The sequence below is a fragment of the Chinchilla lanigera genome, unplaced genomic scaffold, assembly GCF_000276665.1.
Source record: "Chinchilla lanigera isolate Chin_1 unplaced genomic scaffold, ChiLan1.0 scaffold00007, whole genome shotgun sequence".
NCBI classification, from domain to species: domain Eukaryota; kingdom Metazoa; phylum Chordata; class Mammalia; order Rodentia; family Chinchillidae; genus Chinchilla; species Chinchilla lanigera.
Window position 1 is genome coordinate 119,458 of NW_004955408.1, and position 20,937 is coordinate 140,394.

The window sequence follows — 20,937 nt, forward strand, 5'->3', positions numbered from 1 at the left end:
GGGGGAAGGGGACTGAACAAAGGCACCCACTTCCTACAGTCACTTCCTGTTTTCCTACACACCTCCAGAGCCCCTTCCTGTTCCAGGCCTGGCCAGGAAGTGCCCAGCTTGGGGTGGGGGTGGGGGTCTTTGGATGGTAGGCAGGACCTGTGGCTCTCTCTCCTCCCTTACTTTTCAATCTTCCTACTCCAAAACCAAAATCTTTGTGGAAAACATAGGAAACCCCCCCAACCTCAGACTTACCCTGGATGAGAGGGCTGCTCTGCGTCCAAGGGCTGATGTGGGCACATAGTGATAAACTACTATCCTTAGGCCACAGCATCATCTCAGCTCGAGAGTGGCTGGCCCTTAATTTTAACCCCAGCTTGGACTCACCCAGCTGCCAAGCTGGTTCCTGGCCCCATGACGTGCCTACACTCTGAGTCCACTCACAGACAGAGTTCTCTTTGGTCCAGCCAAAGCTGTCGTCTGACCTTAACACAGCCTAGGCCAGATGCCTGGACACTGTCTGACACTTTGCTTTTCTGGGGAGCTCCCTCTCTCTGCTATGTGAAGATCTTCCCTTCTCTTTCCTGCCTCATCGTTCCTGGTCTTCTCTGGGCTCTGGTCACCGCAGTTTCCCTCACTACTGGTGGGCACAGGAGACTCCTTCCAGAAGGGGAGGGTCCAGATTGGGAGGACTAAGACAGGAAATAGATGTTTGTGCCTGTACCCTGTGCAGACGGTGAGCAAGCTGGTGATCCAGGATGCCAACATGTCTGCCATGTACAAGTGTGTGGTCTTCAACAAGGTGGGCCAGGACGAGCGGCTCATCTACTTCTATGTGACCAGTGAGTGACCAGAGCAGACCGAGGGAGGGCTACCTTCCCTGCGCAGCCCTGGATGCAGGGTCAGGAGCAAGGCTTGGGTTCACTCAGTTTCTGCTGACCGTGGGGCACCCGGGGAACCCTGGACCTGGGCAGGAGGGTTACATGTAGAGAGTGTCAGCACATGGTTTGGATGCTGGTACACTGGGTTGGCGCCTCTGCCCTCGCCCTGGAGGAGTGTCCTCCTGCTCACTGCAGCTCCTCCTAGCTCTGCCTTCCTCCCACCCCTTCTCAGACTCAGGAGCTGTGTGGTTCACATGTGCATTTTGCCCTGGAGAGAATTCCATGGCTTACTCAGATTTCACATGCATTGGTGACTCAGAAGACCTACGCAGCCCAGAACCTCAGAGTATAGATGAGGGCTCTCCAGGGATGGAAACCGAGGGAACGCTTGGGTCAGAGCAGAGCCCACAGGCGCCCTAACAGGAAGTGACCAGGAAAACAGAAGAGGGTGGCACTGGCAAAAGCTGCTGAAGAAATGGTTTCAAGGAGAGGAGAGTGGTGGGCTGTGGTCACAGGAAGACAGCATGAAGACACAGGGCCCCATGGGTCTGCTGAGCAGGAGCTCCAAGATCTGGGCTCCCTGTCCAGGAGGGACAGAGCAAGTAGGGAGGAGGAGCCCCAGGGCTGGGGCTGACTGCAGAGAGGGGCTTCCTGGGTTGTGGGGGAAGCACAGGGGAGTGGTGGGCTGTGGGTGGGATGACTGGGATACACGGTTCACAGCCTTGGTTCAGATCTGAAGGAGTTCACTGGTGATGGCCCTTAGGGGGCCGGTGGACAGACAGCAAACGTCTGGGCAGTGTCACAGGGCTTCCCCACTCCCCAGCCATCCCTGACGGCTTCAGTATCGAGGTGGAGCCCTCCGAGGACCCCCTAGAGGGCCAGTCTGTGCGCCTCAGCTGCCAAGCTGACAACTACACGTACGAGCATCTACGCTGGTACCGCCTCAACCTGTCCACGCTGCATGATGCTCACGGGAACCCACTGCTGCTCGACTGCAAGAATGTTCACCTGTTCGCCACACCGCTAGACGCCAGCCTGGAGGAGGCTGCGCCCGGAGCGCGCCACACCACACTTAGCCTGAGCATCCCGCGAGTGGCCCCTGAGCATGAGGGCGACTACGTGTGCGAGGTGCAGGACCGGCGCACTCAGGACAAGCAGTGCCACAAGAAGTACCTGTCCGTGCAGGGTGAGGCGCACCGGACAGCGGGAGGGCCTGGAAGGCGAGCCAAGAGCGCCCCCTGCTCACACTGCCTCTCCTGCTGCATCCTGTAACCCCTGTCACCCTCGCGCCCTACCCGCCCCCTCTCAGCCCTGCAGCGTCGCGTCCCGGGGTGCCCTCTTGCTTCTGCAGGGCCACTTCACCTCCTCCTCACCCCCGCCCCCAGCCCTGGAAGCCCCCCGCCTCATGCAGAACTTGACGGACCTCCTGGTGAATGTGAGCGACTCCCTGGAGATGCGGTGCCCGGTGGCGGGAGCGCACGTGCCCAGCATCGTGTGGTACAAAGACGAAAAGCTGCTGGAGGAAGAGTCTGGTAAGGAGAGTAGCGCCGGGCGACGGGTGGGGAGGCCTGGGAGGCCATGCTCCTGAGTACCCTGCACTTGCACCCCATCCCACGCCGGCAGGAATCGACTTGGCAGACTCCAACCAGAAGCTGAGCATCCAGCGCGTGCGCGAGGAGGACGCCGGGCGCTATCTGTGCAGCGTGTGCAACGCCAAAGGCTGCGTCAACTCCTCCGCCAGCGTGGCGGTGGAAGGTCAGCCCCACCGCGACCCCGCACCCCCGTTGGTGCCCTCTCGTGGCCACCTCCCGTGAGCCATGCCACCAGGAGGGGCGCTTCCCACAAGGCCTCCCTCCCTCGAGTGCACGTGCATAGGCGCACTTTCGCCCACTCAGGCTCCGAGGATAAAGGCAGCATGGAGATCGTGATCCTCATCGGCACCGGGGTCATCGCTATCTTCTTCTGGGTCCTGCTCCTCCTCATCTTCTGTAACATGAGGAGGGTGAGCGCACTTCCCCTTGCTGAGCCTGTGTACAGGGTCTCTTGCGCAGCTCCCCTCCCTGGCCCGAGTAAGGTCCCTAACCCGATTTCCGTGGCAGCTCCTCCAGGCTCCCTGTCCTTCCACACTGGGCTCCAGCAGGCATGCACGCATGCATGTGTCCTCTCGGTCTGTCCTTTCCTTGGTCGAGCACTCCAAAACAAGTGTCACCTGTATGGGCAATGTCGCCTGAGCCACGGTGGCATGGCCACAGCACTGATCTGTCCTCACCCGCCCCAGCCGACCCACGCGGACATCAAGACAGGCTACCTGTCCATCATCATGGACCCGGGGGAGGTGCCCCTGGAGGAGCAATGCGAGTACCTGTCCTACGACGCCAGCCAGTGGGAGTTCCCGCGGGAGCGGCTGCACCTGGGTGAGGCCCACAGCCTGTGCACCCCGCGGAAAGCCCTCGGTCCTCAGAACTCGCTCCAGGAAGACTCCCGTCCCCACCTGGCCCGGTCTGCTCCATCTGGCCTGCGTCCTCAGACCCACGCCAGGGCGCGGCGTTCCCAGGCTCAGGTCACTTCCTCTGCTCGGAGCAGGGTGACCTGCACACCTGCTGGAGAGGATATGAGCCTTCCTGCCCTCTCCCCTGCGCTCCCGCGCGCTTCCTGCTTGGCAGCAGAGGCTCCGGGCTCCCCTCTGTCAGGGCCTTCCTTCCCACCCTTCTCCCTTGCATCTCACCTGGAGCTGGCCTCCCGCCCACAGGGAGAGTCCTTGGCCACGGGGCCTTCGGGAAGGTGGTGGAAGCCTCCGCCTTCGGCATCAGCAAAGGCAGCAGCTGTGACACCGTGGCTGTCAAAATGCTAAAAGGTGCGAGGTCGCGGGGTGAGGAGCCGCAGCTGGGGCAGGACTGCGGTACAGGAAGGGAAACTGAGGCTCAGAACTAGCATCTCCCCTAAAAGTCCACAGGTAGACGGTGGGAATCAAACCCTTCCTGCACCCCTGCCTTAGTGGGACCAGCAGGTTGTGCCGGGGACCCTGCACCCGCACCCAACTCGCTCCACCGGGGAGGGAAGCTGAGGCGGGCGGGCAGGCCCGGTCCCGCGCTAGGCCTCTGTGTCCCCTCCAGAGGGCGCCACGGCCAGCGAGCACCGCGCGCTGATGTCGGAGCTCAAGATCCTGATCCACATCGGTCACCACCTCAACGTGGTCAACCTGCTGGGGGCGTGCACCAAGCCCAACGGTACCGACTGCTGCCCTGGAGGAGCCCCGCGCACCTCCGGGTGGGAGGAGCCCACGGCGGGTGCGGGGTCCCCGCGCCCCCGCGTCACCTCCCGCGCCTGCCCTGCCCGCCCCAGGCCCCCTCATGGTCATCGTGGAGTACTGCAAGTACGGCAACCTCTCCAACTTTCTGCGCGGCAAGCGCCAGGCCTTCAGCCCCTACGCGGTAAGAGGCGCCTCTGCGGAGGTGGGCGCGGGGCGCCTCTGCTGTGGGAGGCGGCCCCCTCGGACCCGCTCTGTGCCTCTCTGCAGGAGAAGTCGCCCGCGCAGCGGAGGCGCCTCCGCGCCATGGTGGAGGGCGCTGAGGCTGATCAGAGGAGCCCGGCAAGCGGCGACCGGGCCCTGCTCACCCGATTCCTGATGGGCAAGGGAGGGGCGGGGCGGGCTCCTCCTGTCCGAGAAGGTAAGAGCCTGCTCCCTCCCGACCAGCGGCGGGCTCCAAGATAAGCCCGCTGGGATAACCTGGCCTCAGGGAGGGACTTCCTGGAGCAGCAGAATGGGGACTGCATTAGAAGGGACATCTTGGAGTCTTCAGAGGTGTCTGACCTTTGACGTGGGTATCGTAGGATGTAGAGGCATTTGCCCTGCAGACAAGGTGAAGGAACAGCCCAGGGCCATGCAGCAGCTGCAGAGAGGCCCGGCGGTATCACAGTCCGCTGCTCTAGGAGTAGTGAGTGCTTATCTTAGAGAGTGGAGGCCGAAGGTCGGGAGAGGGGCTGAGGTCAGGAGGAGGCGCCTCTCGAGTCCATGCCCTCCTTTATGCAGCCGAGGACCTGTGGCTGAGCCCACTGACCATGGAAGACCTTGTCTGCTACAGCTTCCAGGTGGCCCGGGGAATGGAGTTCCTGGCCTCCCGCAAGGTGGGTTCCCCCAAACGCCAAAGGCCCTTTAAAAGGGAAAGGGCACAACCCCATCCCGATGCGTAGGTCTGCTCATTTCGCAATGGCCCTATGGTTAATCAGTGTCGCTCCCATTTTGCAGAAGAGGAAATTGAGCCCAGAGTGGGCAGTTCCCTTCCTGGGGCTTCCTGGCTAGTCAGTGGCAGAGCAGATGTGACTGCCTCCCTGGGTATCTCTGCTGGAGATGCACAGAAATCTTCCCCTGACAGAGCAGGACTCAGGCATCCTCTGGGCAGCCTAGAGGTCAAGGCGTGGGTGTTACTTAGGGCCTGAGCTGAATATTCCGCTACCTTCCTGCACCCCAGTGCATCCACAGAGACCTGGCTGCTCGAAACATCCTGCTGTCTGAAAGTGACGTGGTGAAGATTTGTGACTTCGGCCTGGCCCGAGACATCTACAAAGACCCTGACTACGTGCGCAAGGGCAGCGTGAGTGCAGGCCACCAGGAGGAGGGAACATGAGTGCTGGGTAAATGGGCAGAGTGAGGCTGCAGGAATAGTGGGCTGGCTCAGACTCCTTGGTCTGCCAACCCACCTGCTCAGCTGCTGGGCGTCTCACTGCCCCCAGAGCCCTTGGGGCACCCTAGTGACCATACCCACTGAGGCAACATGAGGAGGAGAGTGAAGACAGGAGCTTGTGTTGGGCCCAGTGCCTGTCCCTGGGTGGACACTGGCTCCCCGTGCTTACCATGTTAGGCCCAGGTGTAGAGGTAGACTCGTCTGCCCATAGGTAACACTCGGGCAGTGCCTGTTTGGGTATCCATGGCTGATGAGGGTTTGTGCTAGCAAGGGGGAGGAGGAGGCCTGGGGTGTCCACATGCTGTGTGATAGCCACTGTGCCCAGCACAGCCCCTGTGGAAGGCTTGACCCTCATTCCACCTCACAGGTATGTGACAACAGGTGGAGGTGAGGGTCCCTGTATAAAGGAAAGGAGACCAGGACCTGGCCTGGGGCAGAGCCAGTCCCAGAGGGCTGTGTCCCTCACCACTCCCAGGGAGAAGTCATGAGAGGGAGGGAGACAATAAGGAAGAGGCATCCAGACCCCCAGAATGACCCTGCTCCTAGTGAAGGGACATGGGAGTGGGTGGGGTGCCAGTGGGGAAAGTGGTGAGGGTGTGTGGGGACACCTTACCTCAGGGTGGGGCTGGGCTGTGCCTCTGGAGCTGGAGGAAGAGATGCAAGGAGCATCCCCCAGGACAGCTCAGAGGACCTGAAAGGGCTGGACAGACAGAATGGCTGAAGGGAAAAATCTTCAATCAGAAGGAAGGGACACAGTGGGGCCAGGGCCCCCCTTTCCTTCTCTGCCCGTGAAACACATACATCCCACCTCCCCAGGCCCGGCTGCCCCTGAAGTGGATGGCCCCTGAGAGCATCTTTGACAAGGTGTACACCACACAGAGTGACGTCTGGTCCTTCGGGGTGCTGCTCTGGGAAATCTTCTCCCTGGGTGAGTGCAGGCAAGGGTCCCTGCTCTGGCAGGTGCTGTCAGCCCTTCCGTGGCCAGGGCAGGGCACTTGGAGCAAGCAGCCCAGGTTTGCCAGGGGCCACTGCAGTACCACCTCAAGCCTGGGCCGGGGCGGCGTCTGGGTCTCTGCAGCAGCCCCCAGCTCTCCATGGGTCTGTTCAGTGAAGGCAACTGCTCATGCAGGAGGCACACGAGGACGTAACAGCCAAGACTGTGTGCTAGGATGGAGGGGGTAGTAAAATTCTCCAAAATGACAATGAAAATGCTGTTAGGGAAGATAAAATTGCTGACAGAGTCTAGGAGCTCAGAGGCTGTGCGCCAGAGGGGCTGGGAGCTGGAACACAGCTGAGCAAGACAGGGTGTTCCTGGCACACACTAGGCTCTGGGCTTGATCCTCAGCACACTAGGAAGAAAGGAAGGGAGGAGTAAAGGGAAGCAGGTGGGCCTGGGAGGACCGAAGTCCAGGTGAGGGAAGTGGGCAGGGAGCAGCCAGGGTGGGTGTCCATGCAGTAGAAAGAAAGCGAGGCTTGGTTTAAAAGGCTTAGTTTGGGGGCTGGGGATTTAGCTCAGCGGCACAGCGCCTGCCTGGCAAGCACAACGTCGTGAGTTCAATTCCCGGTACTGGAATAAATAAATAAGTAAATAAATAAATAAATAATAAAAGGCTTAGTTCTGTGCAGTCCCATCAGCCCCGACGATCCCAGGAACTGTGACTTCACTGAAGAAGGGAGTGGGTGCACCTTGCCTGCACCCCAGGGGGCAGCAAGGTGAACTCTGTCTTTATCCTGCCACAGAGAAAAAAGAAAGGGAGGAGGGGACAGGACAAGGGTGATCGGGAGGCCGTTTCACCCCTGGCCACCCCTTCCTACTGGCAGGGGCCTCCCCGTACCCAGGGGTGCAGATCAATGAGGAGTTCTGCCAGAGGCTGAAAGATGGAACCAGGATGAGAGCCCCGGAACTGGCTACCCCTGCCATGTGAGTCTCCTGCTGGCATGCAGGTGCTAGGGAGCAAGGGGACAGGCGTGTGGAGAGGGCTGTGTGGCCACGAGAAGCGGCATTCAGGCACAGGGGCAGGCCTGCCCTGCTGTGTGCTAACCCCAGGAGGCCTGGACCCTGCCTGTGGACACAGTGATAGTAGTCCCAGCACCCTAACCTGGACAGGGAGGCACAGGTGCCCCGAGAACACCTGAGCCAGAGTCACCAGGGACAGCGTCCCCAGGAAGGGGCACGGAGGTAACACTTGCAGAAAGAGCAAGGGGCAGTTAGAAAACTGCTCTAGGTGGGAGGCATAACTCATGCCAGGCCTGGAGGGGGAGGACAGAGTGTGTGTGAGGAGCGAGCTCAGTCTGTTTGGTTTCCCTTTTTAAAAAATACCTGAACCTGGGCACTTATAAAGAGAAGAGGCTTACTCAGCACAGTTTTAGAGTCCAAGAGCATGGTGGCCGCATCTGCCTGGTCTGGGAAGGGCCTTCAGCGACATCATGGTATGGCAGGCGACACCATGGTGGGATACATGAGAGAGGGAGAGACCACACAGCGAGACGGGAAGTGAGAGACTGGGAGGGACCAGCTCCGTAACAACCTGCTCTCGGCGGGACCCACTCACTCCACTCGGGACCCAGTTACTTAGGCTGGGCTACACTGCGCTGGGACTAAGCCTCTATCTAGCACAGGAGCCTTAAAGGGTCACGGTCAGGCCATATCCAAACCACTGCAGGGAGCCAGCAGGCAGGAGGGCTGGGCTGGCTGGTGGGAGGGCCAGGGTGCGCTCAGCACAGGCCAGCAGCTATCTTCCCCTGCAGACGCCGCGTCATGCTGAACTGTTGGTCTGGAGACCCCAAGGCAAGGCCTGCTTTCTCAGAGCTGGTGGAGATCCTGGGCGACCTGCTTCAGGGAGGGGGCTGGCAGGTGAGCCCCAGCTCTGCCCTACCCTGGGGCCTGCCCTGGCTGTGCCTGATCCCTCCCACCTCAGCTACGGGCAAGGCCATGTGTGTCTGGGCCCAGGCCCCTGGCCTCCTTTCCTCTGCCCCCACCTGACTGCTGCACACAGGCGCAGAAGCATCTTCTGCTGGCACAACAGTGGCAGCTGCCCAGAAGTCACCGTCACTCCACAGGGCACCCAGGCTGGTCCTCCAGGGCCTGCAGAGCAGCCCATCTCCTTGGCATAGCAATGGACTTCTCCACCCCTTCCCACCCACTGGGTACACCGGCCCCAGACCTGTGTGTTCCGCACCTCCCTCCCCAGTGGTGCTCAGGGACGGTGCCATGTGCTCTGGGACCTGACAGAGCACCCAGGAAGCAGCCTGTATCCAAGCCTTTCCCCACAGCCAAGCCTCAGGAACTGGGGATAGGAGTTTGGTGCCAGTTCTGCCCAAGGAAAAGGTGACATCCTCTAACTGGTCCCAGACCTACAAGGGTATCCAGAGGGCCCAAGAGAAGATACTGCATGAGCCTGGCCCCCCGTCTCCCTCGCCTGCAGATGGGGCCCTGAGAGGGCTGTTGGGGGAGTTGGATGAGGCGGCCCATAAGCCGTCAGCACTCTTGACCTGGGCCCGCCCTGAGCACTGGCTCACAGTGAGCCTTGACCCCATTTCAGAGGTCAGGACTCGAGCAGCCCTACATACAGGGGTAGGAGCTGCAGGGTGGGACAGCGGGTGGCCTCTGGCCCCAGCTACCTCTCTCATTCCTGTCAGGAGGAAGATGAGGACTGCATGGGCCCATGCGACTCTCAGAGCTCAGAGGATGGCAGCTTCTTGCAAGCATCCACCACAGCCCTGCATGTGACCGAGCCGGACAGTGGGGACAGCCCACCAAGCACACATCGTCACAGCCTGGCTGCCAGGTCAGCTGCCCTCCCCACACTGGGCATGGGGCACAAGGCAAAGATCAGTTTGGTGGCAGCTCTTTTATCCTCCTGAGTCATCAAGGAAAAGCAACTGCAGCAACTTGAAAGACTACTGGATGCCAGAGTGACTTAAATGGCAGCACTGGGCACCAGTGTATCCAGGGGTCTGTGGGGCTCCCCCAGAGCCACACAGCCGCACAGCAGTGCGTTCCTTACAGCTTCCTCACCCCTCCAGGCTGAGTACCAGTGTTTTGCTCCATTTTCCATTGCTATAACAAAACACCAGAGCCTGGCATTTCAGAAAGAAGAGGGTCACCTAGCTCGTAGTCCCAGAGGCTCAGAGTATGGCCCTGGGACTTCTCTGGCTCTGAGCAGAGTCTCCTGGCAGCTGGCATCATGATAGCAGGAGCCCATGCTATCATGTGGGACAGCTATGTGGGACAGGAACCCCGAGGTTCAGGAGCCAGGCTTAGTTCTTCTTGCAGCTCACTCCCTGGGGAAGAGGCTGCGTCCCAAAAGAGCTATATTAGTCCCTTCCAGGTGGGGAACCCCCATGACTTAGTTACCGTGCATGAGGCCTCAGCCTTTAAAGGTTCCATCCTGAACGTCACCACTCTGCACAGAACCATAGGGACACACTCAAGCCATGCGCAACCACAGGTGCCTCCAGTCTGTATTATTGGCCCCCAAAGAACTGCTCATCTCAGTTTCAAAAGAATGCCCATCTTTCGCAGTTGCAGGGAGACAATGTGAGTGTAAGACTCCTCCCAGTGCCTAATGATTTAGCTCCTGAGCGAATCCCAGGAGCCAGTACCAGGGACACTGGGCGCCGAAGAAGCCATTCATTACCCACATTTGGGAATGAGGACCTGGCCCAAGTTCTGGGTTGAGGTCTCTTGCCTTGGCAGTTCACGCCCTGCGGGACGTGGTACTCTCTACACTGCACCTTCCAGCTGGGAGAATGGGTGCTGAGAGCCCAGCCGTCTGCCCCAGGCACAAGAGACAAGAACAGGAGCTGGTTCCTGCCTGGCTCATTCTGCCAGCCTTTTCTGCCACACACATGCGCAGGCAGACCTGCAGCCACATGCACCTGTGCATGCACACACAGGCCTGCCAGCCACGGCCCACCCCAAGGAGAAGGCTGCCCACCACAGCCAGCCTGTGCCCCACTGCCCTCCACTGGAGCCCCCTCTATGGCCTGAAAGGTTCCGTCCTGGTACAGGACGGGATACGGCTGGGGAGAGGGAGGGCACTTGCTGGAACCCCACAGGCTGTGTGATGGGCATCTGAGCCAGCCCCTTTGTCCCTGCCCCTGCAGCAGGGCCTTCCTGGAGGAGACAGCAGATGTTGGGGGAGCCTGCAGGGGGATGTGGTGCACTTCTCCAAGTACCCACTGTTTCTCCCCTCAGATACTACAATTGTGTGTCTTTTCCTGGATCCCTGGCCAGGGGGACTCAGACCCAGGGTCCCTCTAGGATGAAGACGTTTGAGGAATTCCCCATGACCCCGACAGCCTGCAAAGCCCCTGTGGTAAGGACGGGGTAGGAGGGGATCCACACTTCAGACTGGGGCCTAGGCAGGTCTGGGGTTGGGGGAGGCAAGCATCAGAGTCCTGAGGCAAGTGACAGAAATCAACTAAGCCTTTCTAAATATTTATTTAATCTTTGATTAATGTGTATAAATTGTGTATATTGGGGGAGTTTGGTGTGATGTTTCAACACACGCATACGGCGCGCTTTGATCAAATCCACCCTCCCTTCAGGCCCCCTCCCAACTCATCCCAGCCTCTAGTAATCACGGCTCTGCTTTCAGGACAAAATGCTTTAGCAGCCATCTGTGAGAGAGAGCATGCTGTGCTTGCCTTTCTGTGTCTTGGTCATTTCACTTCCAGTTCCATCCGTGCTACTACACATAACAAGATTTCCTTCTTCATGTCTGGACAGCACCCCACTGTGTATGCGTTCCACATTTGCTTTGTCTACTCATCCATCCACATATCTTATTGTGAACAGTGCTGTCTCAAAAAAAGTAAAAATAAAAAGGGCAGGGGGATAGCTGAGTGTGAAGGGCCTGGGTTCAATCCCTAGCACCAGAAAAAGAAAGAAGGAAAGAGTGAAGGGAGGAAGGGAGAGAAGGAGGGAGGAAGGGAGAGAAGGAGGGAGGAAGGGAGAGAAGGAGGAAGGAAGCAAGCGAGCTCGGGTATACAGGCATCTCTTTGGTGAAGTCTTGAAAATGGCGAGGCCAAGGGCTGCTTCTGATACGTAGGGTCCAGGCACTCACGCAATGTCCCGGTGCACTGCTGTTGCTCTGTCCTATCCCTGTCACTCAGGGCCTCCCCCTCCCAGCAGCCCCAAGCCCTGTTCCCCCAGCAGAGTAGAAATCCCACAGGGAAGACAGCTACCATCCCACACAGTTACAGTGACATCAGCCCCCGTCACTGGAAGAGGAGGATAGGACATGGGGAGCAGGAAAGCTGCAGGCGTCGCCCACGTGGTGACACCTGTGTCCCCAGGTGCAGGTCAGGCACGCTCATGCTTAGCTTGGTGAGGCTGGGCAAGTGTCATTTGCTGAGGGAGAGACCAAGGCACCCAGACCTGAGCTCTGGTGGCTTTAGGTTGGAGTCGTGTTGAGTGCTGCTCAGTCTGTGGAGAGCACTGACCCACTGTGCTGAGTGGGGTGACCACTCAGCACAGACCCAACTCTGTGTGTCATGGGCCAGATGAAGACGCTGGGGTCTCAAGCTCTGAGAAGATCACAGTTCCCCTCTGTGGAGTTCAAAATGAAAACCACACAAGCCACACTTGAAGGGGAACAAAGCCCTACTAAAACCAGGATCTCTCTGGGGTCATCATTTAAAAAAAAAACAAAAACTGTGATTTGCCGGATTCTTCCAACTGCTCCATAATTTCTATTGCTCCTGCTGTATCTGTACCCTGAGCACATGTGGATCACTGACATAGCACCGCTCCCCGAGACCGCAGCTTCTCCCTGAACAGTGGGGACTGCAACCCCCACCTGCATGCTCAGGGGCTGGCGCTGGCATCCCTGGCCAGATCAGTTCCTATGGGGGTCGATGAGGTTCCTGGCAGCCACAGCCCTGGTTGGTTCCCTCTGCTCAGGATAACCAGACGGACAGCGGAATGGTGCTGGCCTCTGAGGAGTTTGCACAGATCGAGAGCAGGCACAGACAAGAAGGTGGCTTCAGGTAAGCACTGCTAAGCCTCCTCCCCTGCAGAGGGAGGTGCTACCCTCCCTGCAAGGGCCTGACTGCACCCCACTACTACTATGGCTCCCTGTCACCCATTGGTGTGTTCAACGCAAGCTACTGAGACTGAGGCCTTTGGCATCCAGCCCCTCCCCCATGTCCCCACCCTGACCCTGAGGCACCTCCCTGGGTGTGGCTCCCACTGCTCCCTGCGTTTGGCCAATGCACACCCAGTACCCCACACACCTGGCCCAAGCCCCCAACATCAACGCAGTGCCCACAGAAGCCAGGCAGATGATGTAACCTGAGCCAGCTGCTGCCCTACTTTGTTAAAAGAGAAATCCCACTGCGTGCCAGGACCCAGGGGAACCTGGGTAGAAGGTGATTCCCTTTGCCTATCAAGATAGCCCTCTGGAAGAAAAACAGTTTGGCCCCTAGAATATTTTAAATTTTTCAGAGTATACATGAAAGACTTACACGTCTGCTTAAAACATTCACTTTATTTGTTTTATTCTATTCTATTTATTTATTTTGAGGTGTTGGGGGTTGAACCCAGGGCCTTTGCATGGAGCTGCATCCCCAACACTTTACACTTTTTATGTTGAGGGTAACAGGGTCTCACCAAGTAACTATGTAGTCCAACCTGGGCTTGAATTTTTAATGTCCCTGCCTCTGCTTCCCAGAGTGCTGAGTTAGCAGGCAGGCCCCACCACGCCTGGCAAACAATTTGTTTCATTAGTTCACTAACGTATACCTGTCCAGATAACAGGCTCTGTGATAGTTGGTAAGGCACTGGTCTTCCCACTTTCTTCAGGCCGGCCCTCACACTTTAAACATCAGTATCCCTTCCTATCAAGAACGTCTTCTGAGGCTAAATCCCTCGCTTCTGCTGGTGCCATTTTTTACTCAGTAGATGATGCTGGCACTGACCATTTTACTGTAAATCACAAGTATTTATTTGTATAATGTTAGAATAATCTATGTGATTTTTTCATCTTGTAGGGTATATTTATGATCTGTACAGCTTACCAAGTACAGGTGGAATATGCCTTATCTAAAATTCTTGGGGCCAGAAGTGTTTCAGATTTCAAAGATTTTTTTTTCAATATTTGCATAAACTTTACACAGTTGAGCAACCCTAATCTGAAAATTCCAAATCTGGTTCTCCAAAATTTCAGATTTCAGAGACTTTTGAATTCCCTAAGAAGGGCTCTACATTTTTATTTTAATTCTCATTTAATTAGTGAGATGGGATATTTCCCCATGCCTTTGCTATTAAAATACTAAACTTTAGTGAGGTGTGGTGGTGCTTTCCTGTAATCCCAGCACTCACTGAGGCAGGAAGATCACCTTGAGTTTTGTAGAGTAAGCTCAAGGCCAGCCTGAACAACATAGTGAGCCCCTGTCTCAAAAAACAAAAACAAACAAACAATACTAAACTTTGAATTTTCAGATTCAGGATGCTCCACTTGTGTTGATGTTTTGCATTCTGGGAGTTGAACCCCGGGCCTCACACACGTTAGGCAGGCACTCCGCCAGCAAGCCAGCGCCTGTACTGACCACTGTTGACCAACCCCTGGGGATGTGTCTGCAGTGCTGCTAACATGGTGGCTTGTGGGTCACCCAAGGAATGATGACTGCATCTGTGTTATGCATCTCTGCCTCTTTTTCTTGTTTTAAATTGATGCCACAATCAGGAGACTTCCAGTAGTAATTTGGTTTTGGAAAATTAAGGCTCAGGTGTAGCTCAGTGGTACAGTGCTTGCCCAGCATGTGTGAGGCCCTGTTCACCTCAGCACTGCAATCTCGACACGAAAAAGTACAAAGGATAACAAAGGATGACAACTGTTGAAATTCAAATCTCCACACATCTTCCTAAACAACACAGCTGTTCAGGGAAATCGCTGGCACAAGGACACGTGTGCCCGCGCGTGCCCGTGTGTGTGTGTGTGTGTGTGTGTGTGTGTGTGAGAGAGAGAGAGAGAGAGAGAGAGAGAGAGAGAGAGAGTCAGCTCTGCGACCAGCAGGCTCTAACCTGAGCTATGGCAGAAGGAAAGTCAGATGAGGACTGTCCCTTGAGAGGAGAGTGTGACAGTGTTCGTGGGACAGGGACCTGGTGGCGGGAGCAGAGCTCCTGGTATGAGTGTAAGACTCTGTGAGTGTGGGTGCTGTCACAGAGCAGATGGTGGGGATAAGAGGAGGTTTCAGAAGACAGCTGTCCTGCAGAAGCCAGTTAGTACCCAGAACCCAGGAGACAGACAGACACACACGTGCACACACGGACTTGTTCAGCACAGAAGTTGTGCCTCAACAACAGCAGCAACGTAAAGTTTGCCTGGGTTCCCTTGGAAATTCATCACTCTAAGCCATGGAAGGATTCGGCAGATCACCTGGCTGGGACAGCTGTGGCACACAGAAAGTTTTCTAAACAGGTGCCAGGACAGAATGTGCCTGCGAGCACCTCTGGGGAAGAAGGTAGTTTACCTGCCTGGGCCTTTCGTGTCTCCTGTGAACCCTTGACACACACTGGCCCTGTGAGGTGCCAACTCTGCCTCCCTTCCAGGCTGCCCCTCCCCTTTGCAGAGACCATTCAGGATCCCGGTTCCCACACCCTGCAGTGTGGTGTTGCATCCAAGTCTATAGGTGAAAGGGGAATCTGGAGAAACTGCGCTTATGATTTCTCACATGGCTGCCTGGCAGCGTCCAATGAGAAGGCCAGCACTCTTTGGGTGAGTGAGTGGCTGACCCTCCGTAGCGGTGTGGTACTCACGTGAATGGATGTTTTGTAAGAGAAAAGGGTGTGAGCTGGGGGCAACTCAGTAGCAGAGCGCTTGCCTAGCATGTGTGGGCCCCTGGGTTCCATCGTCAGCACCATAAAAAAGGATGCAGTGAAAGGAATTTGAAGTGATACCAAAGATGTGTCTCCAATACATGAAGTAAAGCATAGACATAAAGAGTCAAGAAGATAAAATTGAAATAAAGAGGTAAAAGGGTCGGAAAGAAAGTAACAGACATAGATGAATAGAAGACATACAATGTGTGTAGAAGTGGAATCCCTGAGGAGTAAAGTGCAAACTAATATGTTAAACTTACAATTCAAAATAAGACTCTTAAGTAAATAAAAGAAGACCTATGAATAAAAGGACACTTGGGAAAAATTGGCCCCAACAGTCAACTCTGTGTCATAACCTAGAAGAACTATTTGGCTTCAACAGGAAACATTCTGGGAACTAAAGCAAAAAGACCAAGTTATTCACGAAGGGAAAAAAAAGAGACAGAAGTAGTAGCATTAAGATTTTTTTCAGCAGGGCATGGTGGCACACTCTTGTAATCCCAGCACTCAGGAGGCTGAGGCAGGAAGATCACTGAGTTCAAGGCCAATCTGGGCTGTATAAGTGAGTTCAAGGCCAGCCTTCGCTACATGGTGAGACCCTGTCTCAACAAAAATAAAAACTAATGAGAGCTGAAGATGGAGTATGGTCGTGCGATCAGAGAGGTGGGCGTGGTTGAAACCTGGAGGAGCCCCGATGTCACATCCAATTTAAAGGGTGTCTGCGAACGGGAGCACAGGGAGGCGGAGAAGAGCAAGCGCTCCGCCCGCAGTGAGGGCAGCTGGCTCCGCAGAGGCGGTGGCCGTGGGGAGCAGTGCAGAGGCACTTTGGAGTGAGCGCTCCATCCTTGGCCTGCGTGATGGCGTGATATTGGGGCGTTTATGGAAATGTCAGGGCGGGCGCAGTCTTGGGAGGGCGCTGCTTCCGACAGGCAGCGAGCAGGAAGGGCTGGCGGCGCCTCCCAGGCCTGGCGACGTAGGAAGAAGAAAGCTCCAGAAGGCAGGATCCGGTAGAACCGAGACGACCCGGAGTTCAGCGCGCGCGGGGTGTGCGCTTCGGGGCCCCGGCCCCGCCCGGCGGGCCGCAGCGGGCGCCCTTCCTCTCGCGGTTCGTCGGACTCAGCGGGATCAGCGCCGACAGGCGCGCAGGTGCATCTCTAGGGAGGCAGGCTGGGGCTGCTGGCGGCCCCGTGGCGCTGTCCAAGCGTGGGGTGCAGGAAGCTCCGGGGAGCGCGCTGTGGAAGTCGAGGCCGCGCGACGAGGTCTGTGCGTGCGCTTTGTGCCCCGCCGTCTTCGGCGATCCCGATCAGACCCCCTCGCGGCACGCTCTCCCCTTTCTAACGCCTCCCTCCCTGTCTCGCAGCTGTAAAGGACCTGGCCAGGAGGTGGACGTGACAAGGGCGCACCCTGAGCCCCAGGGCAGCCGGCGGCGTCCCGACCAGGAAGCCCAAGGAGGCCAGGTGTTTTTCAACAGCGAGTACGGGGCGCTCTGCAGGCCGCTGGAGGAGGGCGGCTGGGCCCCGGCCGCCGGCGCGCCGCTCTCAGACCGCAGCTACTAGGCCCGCTGACCCCGGGCTCCTACAGCGGGGCAGGGGACACCCCGGGGCCCGAGTAGAGAGCAGGAGGCCCAGGCTGGGCGTCACCTCCTTCAGCTCAGCCTGAGGCGCTTCTTCCCTTGACTCCAGGCTGGAGGGCTGCAGAACTCTGTCGCCTTGATGTCCTGAGGCCCCACCTCCAGGCACCCCCAGCCCCTTCTCAGGTGCAGACGCCGCTCATCCCAGCGACCCTGGCCACGGGTGCTGGCGCTGGGCCAGCCTCTCCCAGGACACTGGCTTGCAATTACTCCTTCTACCACAGCGGCTGGGTGACACAGGCTCCGTGTTCTGAGGAGGAGTGTGCGTGTCTGGGACTCCGGGGCTGGGGGCAGAGCTCCTTTCGAGCCGCATCTCGCAGCTCCCACCCAAATCAGCCTCCGCTTCCTCTGGGGAAGGCACGCTTCACCACTCTAGAGACTGCAGAGAGCACCGTGTTTCCTCCTCACAGCAGCAAAGGACGAACTGGGGGTGGGCTGCTCTCCTGAGCCCCACCTACTGGCCCCTGGGGTGACCCAGCTCCAGGGAGTGAGGCAGAAGGTCTGCCTGAGTGTGGAGGGCCAGCCCGCAGACACCTTCTTTCACTAGAACCTCAGGAGTCTCAGCTTCTGTGATTCCAATTTTCAAAACTTCAGCTGGAAGGAAGCCCCCTTTTTTATTGAAACTAGGCAGTTCTTGGTTGAGACGTAGTCCCCATGACCTGTCTCTCTCAGAAGACCCCCAGCCTCACATACCTGGTCCAGAATCAAGAACCAACCCGCAGCCCAGAGTGGCCCCCCTGGCTTTTCCCCTGGGGCCTGATCTTCAGCCCCAGGTGCCTCCAAGACTGGAGCACTGTGGGTTCCACCCGGAAGGGCTTTGGGGCTGGCACAGAGATAGTGTGGCCTGGTGCCACACACTCACTGCAAGATGTTCTGCGGATCCTGGGAGGACCTTGCCCTGCCTTCTGCTTCCCTCTTGCCTACTGTGGCACTTTTGGCCCCACAGGGGAGCAACCAAGCTTCCCTGGAGGTGAAACCATTCTGTCCAGACCCTGTCCCAGCTTACACTGCCCAGCCTCCCTGCCAAGAGAAAGAGCCTCATCTTGGTCAGCACCACAGATTGCAGCCCCCGCCCCTGCCCAAGATGCTTGCAGGACAGGCGGCTGGTGAGGGGGGGCCTAGCTGCAAATCCTCCCCACAGAGCACGTGGAGACCCCATGACACAGTGGTGCATGTGTGACGGGTCCTCGCTGACCCCGGACCTCCTTCATCTGCATGGCGCCTGGCCTCAGGCTCACCCGGGGACAGTCCAGAGGACGCTGTCTCTGAGGACTGAAACCAGCAGTGTGGGTGCAGCCCCGAGTACCTCCTGCTCGGTCTCCTCTCTTCTGTCATGTAACTGCACACACAACTATGTACTGGGGAAGGAAACCCACTGTGTCCTTGTAGACATGTTCTCTGAAAGATCTAAAATATTTAACAAAAGATAATAATAAATCAGATGCCAGTCTCTGAGTTACCGTGAGTGAGTTCTAAGTGAAGCCCCAGCGGTCTCACATTTTCATAGCGTTTTCTTTTTTCTTTTTTTCTTTTTTTTAAGAGAGTAGTAAATGAGAAACAAAGAAATAGAACAGTAGCAGCATACCAGTATCACAAACATAAACAAATCAAAGCAAGAACATTCAGAGTGATACAGGGTCTCAAGACAAAATAATATGAATCAACAGGGGTTGTTACATTACATATCGCTATCCTCAACTACATTGTTCCTTCACCAGGTGTAAGAATGAAAAACTGCTCAAACCATTACAGGGAATAAGAAAATAATTCTTCAATAAAACAGTAGCGATAATACAGTTTCACTAGACAAGATGGTAGGAGTTCAGTATTGTAATTCCATTGCACATTGTTACCTTGAAATCAGTTGCTCAGACCACCAGACACAAGCATGCAAAGTTGGTCAGAACATAAAAAATTGTAATCATTAACTGTTCATTTCAATACACCATCAGACATCAGCAATACAGTTGTCACAGCTATTCATATATATATTTATATTTTGCATTCCTTCTTTCTTTTTTCTTCTTTCCTTCATCCCAGTCATTCCTTCCTTTGAGCAATTTCTCTCCCTTTCCTATCATCTGTTGTACATTTTGAGTTTTACCTAGTCTTTCAGGTTCCTACACCAAGGAGACAATATGATGGTTACCCATCTGGGTTCCTATTTATTTCACTTATGAGTATGGTCTCTAGTTGCATTCATTTACCTACAAAAGCCTCAAGATTATCTTTTTTAATAGCTGAGTAATACTCCATTGTTTAAAAATACATCTTTTTTATCCATTCCTCAGTGGATGGTCATCTGGGTTATTTTTCACTGCGTTTTCATTGAAATCTCCCCCAGCCCAGGGAGGCCCAGGACAGGGTGCCCCATGGAGCTTGGCGAGGTGATTGTGCAGCTTGTGTTTGTTACTGTCCCTGCTTGTTACTGAGTGGATTCTCAGTACTGAGACCCTGCACGGAGCATTCATGCGTGTTGGGACAGTTTCATCTTGTACCATACCTGACTGAATTCAGCCACTCCCCAGATGTGTGGCCCACCCAGGTGTGCCCAGGCCTGCACATTGCCAAGACCTGTGGAAGGCTTCCCAGTGGTGTACTCACATCCTGGGCCCCTGGATCCTACCTGCTGCCTCAGGTGCCACTGCCCGTTTCTGGTACCCACAGCCATCCCTCCCGAGTCCCACGATGCTACACATTTCTGTCAGTCCCCAAGTCACCTTTTGGGACCAGCGGTGCCCTTGTGTGTCCAGAGGTCACTTTGGCCCAAGCTCAGCATCCACGGCTGCTTCGGAGGAGGGGTCTGCAGCTGGAGGCTGGGCTTCTGGGTGTCTGCTAGGAGCCACAGGTGACCCCTGGCCGGGGGTTGCACAGCTCGCTCGGGGAGGAGAAGCGGGAAGAGCCAGCATGGAGGCCCTGAGGTGGCGGAAGCTGGCTGGTGGGGCCACTCCCACGGGGCAGGGAGCACAAGATGGGAAAATTTCTTATTTTAAGGAAACAAGGGGTTCTGAGAAAGGTCAGTGGGCTCAGGCTGACATTTATTCTGCGAGAAGGATCTCAAAGGAGGCCAGGGGAGGATGGGCCATCAGAAGCAGCACCTGAGCCCACAGCAACCTGGGCTTGCACTGCCCCTTGGAGCCTCAGCCTCCCTTCTGCCACTTCCACTTTGCAAAGCTTTGGTGGAGTTACGGTACCCACGGTGCCCCTGGCATGACCACACCGTGAAGGAAGAAGCCTTCACCCCCCACCAATTCATGCCCACAGTGGCATCTGACACCAGTGCCGCACTGTGCATGCTCCCACCCCCAACCACCATCTGCACCCTAAAGGCAAGGCGATGGTATCAGCAGGCTGGGCCTTTGGGATAACGCAGCCACAAGAGGTCAGTCCCCTGATAAGAGGCCTTGGAGCTCCTTGGCCCTCATTCCACCCTACAGGGACTTGGGAGAAGTCACATGTCTGACACCTGGAGGTGGGCACTCACCAGATGCTGGATCTGCTGGGGCCTTGATCTTGGACTTCCAGCCTCCAGACTGTGGGGCACAAACATGAGTGATTGAAGCCAGATCTCTGGGTTTGCATAGCAAACCCCACTAAGCCACTGCCACTCTCTGTGGCAGAATAAACGGGCACTTTGGGATAGCAGTGAGTACCTCTCTGATGGGGAGGGACTAGTTATAGATGTCTGGGCTAGGACATCCCCGGGGTCTGGTCCAACAACCCACACTCTCACCTGACAGACAGCAGCTCCCAGTTCTGGGGCACAGAAGCAGCACAGGGCACTGCCGATTCCAGTCCCATGGGGTACCAGGCATGGGAGGACCTGGGGACCATGCAGACCCCTGTTCAGACTTCAGGTGGGTCACTGACAGTCTCTGGATTTTCTTATGAATGAATAGGGCCCCTTACCCCGATGCCATTCCTTTC

General features: G+C 56.5%; 1 protein-coding gene across 1 annotated transcript in view; it reads left to right on the forward strand.

The window, feature by feature from the left end:
- The window catches only part of Flt4 (fms-related tyrosine kinase 4), a gene marked incomplete in the record, with an annotated part of 38,928 nt that extends 20,463 nt beyond the window's left edge, over positions 1-18,465 (forward strand). Inside the window, 19 exon segments of the mRNA XM_013507813.1 lie at positions 722-830; positions 1,693-2,055; positions 2,255-2,401; positions 2,493-2,624; positions 2,765-2,871; positions 3,148-3,283; positions 3,619-3,723; positions 3,983-4,096; positions 4,212-4,300; positions 4,387-4,537; positions 4,900-4,994; positions 5,339-5,461; positions 6,368-6,479; positions 7,373-7,472; positions 8,300-8,405; positions 9,191-9,339; positions 10,752-10,872; positions 12,462-12,547; positions 16,741-18,465. Of these exon segments, the coding sequence (XP_013363267.1) occupies positions 722-830; positions 1,693-2,055; positions 2,255-2,401; positions 2,493-2,624; positions 2,765-2,871; positions 3,148-3,283; positions 3,619-3,723; positions 3,983-4,096; positions 4,212-4,300; positions 4,387-4,537; positions 4,900-4,994; positions 5,339-5,461; positions 6,368-6,479; positions 7,373-7,472; positions 8,300-8,405; positions 9,191-9,339; positions 10,752-10,872; positions 12,462-12,547; positions 16,741-16,936 (2,541 nt within the window).
- Between the last annotated feature and the right edge of the window lie 2,472 nt (positions 18,466-20,937).